Source organism: Rhinatrema bivittatum, chromosome 10 (genome assembly GCF_901001135.1).
Source record: "Rhinatrema bivittatum chromosome 10, aRhiBiv1.1, whole genome shotgun sequence".
In the NCBI taxonomy this organism is placed as follows: domain Eukaryota; kingdom Metazoa; phylum Chordata; class Amphibia; order Gymnophiona; family Rhinatrematidae; genus Rhinatrema; species Rhinatrema bivittatum.
Genome location: NC_042624.1, coordinates 110,991,356 through 111,001,454, shown reverse-complemented (window position 1 = coordinate 111,001,454; position 10,099 = coordinate 110,991,356). Strand labels below are relative to the sequence as shown.

The 10,099-nt window shown below is 45.7% G+C and overlaps 1 protein-coding gene across 1 annotated transcript in view; it reads right to left on the bottom strand.

Annotated features, from left to right (window-relative positions):
- Nucleotides 1-973: 973 nt before the first annotated feature.
- Nucleotides 974-10,099, bottom strand: part of NRDC (nardilysin convertase) — an 82,333-nt gene continuing 73,207 nt past the window's right edge. Inside the window, exons 30-31 of the mRNA XM_029617976.1 lie at nt 6,090-6,179; nt 974-2,253 (exon numbers count right to left, since the gene is read on the bottom strand). Coding sequence (XP_029473836.1) covers nt 2,053-2,253; nt 6,090-6,179 — 291 coding nt within the window. The 3' untranslated portion in view covers nt 974-2,052. The remainder of the gene's footprint in view (nt 2,254-6,089; nt 6,180-10,099) is intronic.

Below are 10,099 nucleotides of genomic sequence, written 5' to 3'. Positions count from 1 at the left end.
TCTTGTCCTCCTGTAACAGTTTTCTCTTGCCCCACTTTCTGGGGGTCTATGAATATTTCCCTTATTTCAGCAGTAAAGGTAGGCCTCACAAAAAATAACCAAGTGCTCCCAATGCAATGGCATGCAGGCTTTAGCTGGAAGCTGATCCCCGAGAGCTCAAACACCCGACCTCTTCTCAGCAGTGTGTTATTGCTGGAAATCACTTGTAGGCTCTTCTCTTAAATATTCTTTTCATGTAGTAAAATTATCTTTTTCACTATTGTTTGGTTTTGAGTAATTGTGAACCAGACAACCTTGCCAGTGCTAGGTACTTTTTGCTAATGTACTGTCTACGCATGCTAGGCTTCCTCACGCTCACACAGGAGCACACACCAACAGACACATAAAAGTGGCTTCCCCACTCACACATACGAGGCATCTTGATCAGGCACCACCAGCCCCCTTTGTCAGCTGCCACAGGATAGGATCCATGGCAGCCTGTTCCTTTGGCTGCCGTGGAATGGGAACCATGGCTGCCATCCTGCAGGCCTCTTCCTCTGGTGTTGGGCAGCTCTGCTTGTGTGAGCCTGAACTTCCTAAGCATGGGGCCATGGCCCACCTGTAGCTACAACACTGTTATGGATTGTGAACTGGTTAAAAGGCAGGAAACAACAAAGGAAGAACTGATCAGTTCCTGCAGTAGAGGACAGGAAACCATGCAGGGCCCCCAGGGAGCTGTTCTGGAACCAGTGCTTTTTAATCTTCTGTAACAAGCGCTATATAGTATTCTCTAGAATTGGGCAATGACAAACAAGTAGTAGTCAATGTAGTTTATAAAGCAGTTCCCTAACTTTCTGTATGCTTAATTACTTAAACTTTGTTTTCATTGGTGGTTGATTTTAAAATTTGGCTGTTATGGACCAGACAACCCAAGCAACAATGGGCATTTTTACCTGGTCACATTTCATGGAGAAAAATAAAAGGCACCAGAAAATTAAAGGAATGCATTTTTATTTAAAATTAAAATACTTCCTATCTTAGAACACACAGAGGCCATGTTTGGAGCACACGTTTTTTCATTTATCACTTCCATAGAACTGCAGACCTGGCACTGCGAGTTGTGCAATAGTCTTCCTGCAAGAGAGCATTTACCTGTGCTCCTCCAAGACAAGTCATAGTGTAAAAACGAGACACTAGAGGTAGCCAAAGGTGGTTGTCTGTTCTGGCATGAGCACCTCGTTTGCATGTAAGCTTTTAAGTTGTTTTAAAAAAAAAATTAAAACATTTAGGCATCGGTGTGACTGGTATCTGTTCCACTCTGGAGCCTGCTGTTGCTTGTTTTGGGGGGGTGTGGATGGGGTGCAGCTATTTGTTTCTGCAAGTCTCTTTCAGAAAAAAGTATCCCACATTGCTGCAGTAACCTCCAGCCCCTCTATCAGCTCCAGGAAGGAGAGTGCAAACAGATCCCCTTCCAACAATAGAGGATTTTTTTTTTTGTTTTGTTTTTTTTTAATTGCTCCTTTTTGAGAAGCCAATGGCTGAAGGCCCAGTCCATCTTCAACACAAAACAGAGCCCTAAGCTGAGGAGAGAGACATTTCAAACTTTTCTGTGCACTTACTGCATAGTAAAAACATCTTACTCTCCACTTCCTTTCATAACAGCAGGTAACCTGATGACGGCTGTTACCAACCCATAGCTATATAAAATATTTTAATTGGTAAAAGTAGCAAGGCCTGTAGACACACATACAAGCCCAAGGCACATCTTTCTACAGCAACTTGTCAGGGGGAAGAGAACTCTTCAACGTAAGAATTGCCTCAAGAGAAACCGGTGCTGTAGACATAACTATAACACCCTTTAGGAGCAGATGGAATTTTGGCTGATTATCTAATAAGTACAATTCTGAGGATAGTTCCTTCAAGAAGACCCAACCAAAAAAATTAAACCTTTTATAGCAAACAGCAGCCCGTCATGGGAGTGTGAGTTCTCTCTCCTAATCATGATTGTAGGATGAATATTCATTGAACTCCCCCTTTTTAAATTACAGTCCTCGGCCAAGCTCTGCACTTATTTCACTTTATTATCTTATGGTACGGGAACAGGTTAAGTGTTGTTTTGAAAGCCCGGATGTCTGTGATGGGCACAGTCTCAGCCATCAGGGGGGAAGCAGGTAGGAAGATGAGGTCCGTGACCTCTCCAGAGGAAGAATCTTCAGCTTCTGCCGAGGCCGCATCAGCTGCTGTGTCCAACTCGTGCTCGCCAAATCCAACCACCTGAAAAAGCCACAGATGCAAAAGGAATGAGAGGGTGGGAGGGAGCAGCTTCCGAGTTACTGCTCTACCATTCATAATTCTGTGCAGGAACAGACTGGGCTGTAACTTAGGATTGTGTAGTGTACCAATTTTACTATGTGAATTGACATTAGTGGACAAACCTTGGTTTTGGGTTAGGATGCTAATATGCTGGAAACCACCTACCAGTTTGTATTAAAACTTGAAGCCCCCACCTTCAGCAGTTAGGACAGATAGAGGAGTGCATCTGAATGAAATTCGAGCTGGTTAGAATAGCTAAAGTACTGAACGGACATTTCCATCTCGTCCTGCTATTTCCTCCTAGCAGCAGACACCACCGATTTCTCGGAGTCAGTAGTCATTTTGGATTCACCCGCACGCTCAAGCTTGGATATCAGCAAGGTGGAAGGACTCAGAGCATAAGGGGATTAGGTAGCATCTATACCACCCGCGTTAAACAATGCGCTCGGCATTACATCGGCCCCATGTCTGACCAGTGGGTGTTGGAGACAGATTATTCAAGTTATGCTCTGGACCTGCATTGTCCCATACGAGATGTCTTTATGGTTTCACCCTGTTCCACAGCAGCAGGCTGTTTGCGAGGTTTTTCTGAAACTATACAGCTTGTGAGCAGTGGTACCTGTTCCTCTGTTAGAGCGGGGTCAAGGGCTATTATTGCACTTATTGTGTGGTGCCCAAGGAGTTTATTTCATCCCCTCCTGGATCTCAAGGGCGTGAACTGCAGTCTTTGGGTGTTGCATTTTCACATGGAGACTCCGCGGGCTGTGCTCATTGCAGCTCGTCAGGGAGAGTGCCTATGTTTCATTGGATCAGTCTGAAGCCTACCTACTTATTCCCATTTGGGACAGGATGAAAGATAGCTAGGGTTCTGTGTGCTGTAAGAGTGCTTCAGGTTCCAGGAGCTGCCATTCGGTTTGGCGACTGCCCCATGTGATCATGGTGGCAGTGACTCGCTGGTGCGAGGGAATCACGGTCCACCCCATCTCGATGCTTGGTTAATTTGAGTGCCATCTTATTAAGAGCCGGAGCATGCAACTCGTCGAGTGGTTCAGCTGGTAGAAGGCTTGGGCTGGGTAGTCAATTTTGCCAAGTATGCTACAGCCCGTGCAGTCCCTGGAGTATCTGGGGGCACAGTTCAGTCCACAAGCGGGTAAGTGTTTGTCACAGGGGGGACAAGATTCTCCATCAGGTCCAGTTCTTTCTGAAGTCACTGAACCCATTTACGTGGGAAGTTCTGCAGACACTCTGATGGTGGCGACCATGGATTGGTCCCCACAGTCACAGGATACAGACTTTCACTGCCTCTAAGTCAGCTGGTGCACCGGTCACTCTGCTGGTGGATGTCCCATCAAATTTGCTGAAGGGCAATCAATCTAGTCACTCAGTCCTGGTCTTTGTCATGACAGACACGAGCTTCTCGGGTTGGGGAGCTCACGGTCAGGATCAGGTGACCCAGGGGGTTGGTCTCCGGCTTCAAACACCAGCTGGAAACCAGGGCTATTCGCCTGATACTTCTCCAGTTCCTCCCATTGCTCTGGGGGAGGGTCGTTCGGGTCCTCTCAATCAATGCTATTTGAATCGTCGGGGAATGACAGAAGTCACGGTGTTTTCGGCAGGGATGTCATTACTGTTCGCAGGAGCAGAAAAGATCTGGCTACTTTCGGTGGCTCGCATAGCCAGCCAAGACAATGTACAGGTACAGTTCCTCAGCTGAAACATGCTATATCCTGGAGAATGGGAGCTGAGTTCAGAGGCCTTTCACGGGATTTGTCACAGGTGGGTCATTACACGTGAATCTGATGGAGACGGGAAGATGGCCAGTTTCTTCAGCTGCCAAAGGGAGCAGGAGTCAATGGGCATCGATGGCTGGAGGGGCTGCTCCTTTACATCCACCTTCCGTGAGCGCTCGTAGGCAGACTGCTAAGCTGCGTAGGGCTAGAGGGCAACAGAGTCATTCTGTTTGTGCTAGACTGGCCACACAGACCTTGGGAAGCCGATCTATTGTAGCTCCAGTGGACTGGCCCTTACGACTTCTGAAGGCATGGGGGGGCTTAGAGGCCCAAGCTCATGGAGGATCTGACTCCAATCTGCCTTACAGCCTGACTCTTGAGTGGAAATGATTCTGCAAGAAAAAGGTATTCTTCAGTGGTTATAGCTATACTGTTGTAGTCTCTGAAATGGTCCATGGCCTTGGCTTACATTCATATCAGGTGTCTGTTCAAGCAGTTCTGCTATTCCAGGTTTGTGTCCCCCTGGCAGATTGATATTTTGTTTTTTCTTTAGGGCAGTCTGGATAAAGGGCTGGCCCTGAATTCTTAAAGGTGCAGGTGGCAGCTATTTCTTGCTAGCAGGGGCCGCTAGTGGGTGTTAGCATCCCGCTTCTTGAGGGGCATAAACACAGTTGCGGCCACTGTTCTGGCCCATTGTTCCCTGTGGGACCTCCGGTGCTGAGAATCCGCACAGGGACTCCCTTTAAGCTTCTGAAATGGAGTTCCTTGAAGGGATTGTCACCGGGCTGCCTTTCTGGTTGCAGTGTGTTCCTTGCGCTGGGTCACGGAGCTTCAAGCCTTATCGTGCCAGGATCTCTTTCTAGCAATTTTGGCAGAGGCGGTGGTTTTTCGGTCAGTGCCGCCCTTTCACCCAAAGATGAGTTCCGCCTTTCATATTAAATCAGCCAATTTCACTGCTGTCCTTCTCTTGGGAGAAGTGTGGACTGGAGCATCAGTCCCTCAGGTGTTGGAGATACAGAGGGTTCTCTTAAGGTACTTGGAGGTTGATGTTTTTCACTAAATGAATGTCGGTATAGAAAAATCCGCAATAAAATAAAATAAATAATGCCTTCCGCAAATGGGACAGGTTGCTTGTCCTGTTTGGAGGATCTGCATAAAGGTGACACGGCCTGTAAGGCCACCCTGACTCAAGGAGACAACTGGTTCAACTTCTCCAGAAGCCCCAGAACTGGTGCACACGCACTCCCCCAGGCCCCAGTCAGCATCTTGGGCGGAGGTACACGCAATTGCAATGTGCAATATTTGCAAGGCGGCACACTTGCGTGAGGCATTATCGGCTGAATGTGCTAGAGCGAGAGGACGTAGCTTACAGTGGAGGGAACTTTTGGAGCCTCTCGCTTCGTCTTGCCCAGGTAGATGAAGCTTCTACTTGTCATGGCTGGACTGGTGTGGCAGGATGAGATGGAAGGAGACATTTTATCACTTGCTGGTTTCCTTTCCATTAGTCCTGCTACACCCACCCGGGAAGCAGACTATTTCAGATGGTTCTAGTTTCAGCATCAGGTTGAGGACTTTGCTCTCTTCCTTGTTCCTTATGTTTAAATTCCTCTCTTTGTGAGTGAGAAGAGGTTTCCCTGCTACCTGTGTTCTAGTAGAACTTGAACTTGGGTTTACTTGGTGATGGAGAGGTCTGATCTGACGTTTTGTCAGAAGGATACTGGATTCTCATTGCTAGCACCACCTCCTAAGTAGTGGCTATTAACAGGTAAGGAAATGTCTCCTTAAGAGCACTGTAGCAACAGAAAAACTGTAATAAAGGAGTTTTGCCCAGGGCTGTCCTAGAGCCTCACTGGTCTAGGTAGATTTGCAGACCCTGGCTTTTCACTATAAGCAAATCTCTTTCCTGCAGATTCAGAGTATATCTATTGAGAACCTGAGCTGTTAGGTGAAACTTTAGCACTGAGAACCCTGCACAGTTCTTGTCTATTACAAGAGTACTTCCTTATCCAGCATCTTGCGTTTAAGCATAGGAGGGATACGATAAACTTGAGACAGACTCATACTCACATGCACACTAAGGATTTTACTCAGAGATCCTCTATGAGCCTTGAACCAGTTTATCATATCAGACTTGGTAAAGGATTTTAAAGCTTCAATCTGAAAAACATACATAAAAAAAAAAAAGTTAATTTTCAACAAGAGTGGAGTAGGTTCTTATTTCAAACAAACAATCTTATAAGTATTTGATTCTGAAACGCCAATAAAAAGTAAATAGTTTTCATCTGTGAAGAATCAGGGTTAAATGGCTGGGTTCTGTGCTCCAGCCCCAGACTCCATTTCTGCACATCAGGCCAGTATAGAATGGGGATACTGTGAGGCAATCCCAGCTCCTGCATCCCAGTGACAAAGCTGGGACAGTTACAGGCCAAGGTGAACTTGTTCACAGATCCACCTCAGAATTTAATGAAAAACTAAAGAGGAAAAGAAATAATTATGTGGACCCCTGCAGACAAAAAGAAGATCACGAACTACCTTTTTTATATAATAAACTTTATATTTATATCAAGGGGGTTTACAAAGGAAGCTCTCTTTAGCACCATGCAAGTACTAAGAAGGGCATTAACAGTAAATCTGAGACACTGAGATCCTACACAGCTTTTCTGTTAATCCTCCTACTTAATATCGTTGCGATATTACGTAGGAGGAACAAATCTTTTAAAAAAAACTAAACAAAAAAAAAGCGCCATCAGCCGGGTTCAGGAAACGGAATCTCAGTTAACAAGCATCCATTTCCTGAACCCCTGGCTGTGCGCCAATTAGGAAAACAGACGCCGATAAATTCGGCATCTATTTTCTTAACCAGCGGACGGACGATTGCTCTCGGGCTCCCGTTCTCAAGGAGATGCTAGGGGCGCACAAGTGACCCTATCGCCTCCTTGATAACGCAACTCCTAATTTAAATATTGCATGGTGCCCCCAGGAGGGGCGCGTTAGGAAAGCAGGCGCTGAGTGTTCAGCGCACATATATTGCATCGCCCCTAGATGTGAAATGTAGCAGAGAATAAATGGGATCTGGAGTCTCCAAGTGTAGCCCTTGTTCCATTAATTTTGTTGGCATAAGGTGGGGTAGAGGTATCGTATCCCTCTCTGTCCCATTAAAATCTTGTGTAAGCCTGCATGCAGCTGTGCTGGAAACACTGGGTACATGATGTAGAGGATCAATGTGATTCACAATCTGGGGCTTGAAGCATCAAATGCATTGCAAATTCTTGCATCAATGGTGTTGATGCACCCAAGGCTTGGTGATTTTTGTGCATGGGCTACTCTGGCAGCTCAGCAGAGTGGTGCCACTTTCTTCGATGCATGATAAAAGATACAGAGAAGGCTGTCCAAAATGATTTATTTATTTATTTAACATTTTTCTATACCGAACTTCATGACAAGCTTCATATCAGGCCGGTTTACATCAAACTTAGGGATTAACTGAACATAACCATGTAACAGGAAGGCCGAAGCGCAGATACAAATAACAGGGAGAATGAACTTGGGGGCTAGGGTAGCCAGGAAACAAAGGACAGAAAAAACTGGAGAATGAGAACGTATGAAAATACAGTGGCTGGGTCGGTCATTTAGTCTAGTGGGCTAAATGAAAGAGCTGTTGCACTATTAGGCTTAAGGGAAGGCTTGGATGAAAAGCCAAGTCTTGAGTTTTTTTCGGAAGGTAATCAGGCAGGGTTCCAGTCTTAGATCAGTCGGCAGGTTGTTCCAGATGGTGGGGCCAGCTGTGGAGAATGCCCGTTCTTTCGTGGAGGTTAGACGAGAGGATTTAGTTGGGGGGACCTTGAAGGGTTCCTTTGTGTGCCGCTCTGATGGGTCTTGCAGATGTGTATAGATGTGTATGATAAAGGGGATGGAACAGCTCCCCTATGAGGAAAGGCTAAAGAGGTTAGGGCTGCACAGCTTAGAAAACGGACAGCTAAGGCGGGGGGGATATAATAAGAGGTCTATACATTCAACAAGTAAATTTGAATAGATTGTTTACTCTCTCAAAAAACACAAAGACTAGAGAACCCACCATGAAGTTAGTAAGTAGCACATTTAAAACATTGTTTTTCATTCAGTGCACAGTTAAGTTTGGAATTCATTGTCAGAGGATACAGTAAAGGCAGTTGGTGGAGCTAGGTTTAAAAAAAGGTATGGCCAAGTTCCTGGAAGTCCTCAAACAGTTATTAACCAAGTAGATTACTTATCCTTGGGCGTTAGCAGCATGGGATCTTGCCAGGTACTTGTGACCTGGATTGGCCACTGTTGGATAGGATACTGGAATTGATGGACTCTGTCTGACCCAGTACGGCAATTTTTATGACCTTATGACACTTACTCGAACCTGAGGATTCAGCCTGTCCTGCCCATCGGGGGAGATACTTCTCATTTCCCAGAGAGCCAGATGAGGCTGTGCTTAGGGAGGAGGACCAGCTGCAGCTTCTATCAGACTTATGCAGTTCCTCCATTTTCTAGGCCTCAGATTTCTGAGAACACGGAAACATCAGTCTGCAATTGTAACAACTGGCCTGGTCGTGGTCCAGTCTAAGACAGTGGTAGCAGAGTTTGTGGCCATCTGTGATGGACATTCTCCTGCCACAGAGTCCTTGAATCCACCAACTATGGATTTCTTCTTTCCAGACATTATGAAGAAAATATGTTCTTGATTTTTTTGCCTTTTTTTTCATAGCATTGAAAAGGGCTGTTTGTGGGCTACTGACTGAGACAGTGAGGCAACTTTAAAGAAAAAAGTAAAAGTTTTCACAGAAAAAACAGACAGAGGTAGAGGTACACGCCCATACTAGTATTTAGACAAATGAGGGGGCTTAGGAGACAACACCCATCTGAGAATTCCTGCACCTGCTCAGTAGAGCAAAAGCTCTACTAGACTAAGAGAGGTCCATTCGGTGCTGCTGGATGACATCGCCCACATCTTGGCTAATTCAGCCTTGCTTACCAACGATAAAAAAAAGAAGAAATACTTAAGGGGTATTCATTCTAATTTTAAACTATGGGATTATGTTCAAAATTGCGAAGGTTTACACATCCAACAATATTCTTTAATATAAAGAGAGACCCAACTGCTAAAAGGGTTTTATACTGCCAGTTATGGGGTAGATTTTAAAAGCTGCGTGAGCATGCTATAAAATCCAGGGGGCCCGCACACTTGTGCGTGCAAAGGGGGGTGGGATGGGGGAACACTTTCGCAATTCCCGTATGGTGACGCATCTCGGCCTTCCCCGGTTTCTTATTTTGTTGCTTGCTTACTGCTTCAATGGAGCGGTAGCAACTTGCGCACGCCCTCACTCCCTTCCCTGGTACAGCAGCAAAAGGCCGCTGTACCGGCTGCCTCCAGCCCGGCACTTCTGCACTTAACGGGAATGATGCGCGTGGCCTGGCCACGCCGGCCATTTAAAGTCTGCCCGTATATGCACGGCAGAGCGGGCCGGGGTAACATAACATAGCAGATCTAGAAGTAAAGCTGATGATGGCCTTTATAACCATGACCAGCAATCATCAACTTGTCTCTCGGCAGGGCTCTCCACCAGAGAAAGTTATGTCAGCAGCACTGGTGGAGATCTCATTAAGCAGATGTATGCATACAGTAAAAGGACTGATTTATTGTAAGAAGTGCATGTAATCTGGAATCGTTGCCAGTATTCATAAACATGCTCTGCCCTATGCCGCTTCACCAAAACAGCTCTGCTACAAAGCAACCCTGAATTACTCACAGTCTCATTAGGTGTCAGTATGGGTTACAGTGCTACAGAGAACCATCCTGAACTATTACTCTCTCTTCTGCTTATGAAATGATTTTCAAAACCGTTAACTGAATACTAGAGAGGCTGCCAGTCTGATAAATTGAACAGTGCTAGAAGCATTATGAAAAAAAAAAGACATAAGTGCCTGGGAATTTAGCAGATTGCTTACTTGACAATAACTGACGTGTATGGGAGTCATAGAAGCAACAACTCCGAGACGAAGTGAATCTCATTTTAACTTATTGGATAGACGTGGGTGGAGCACGTCCTGGT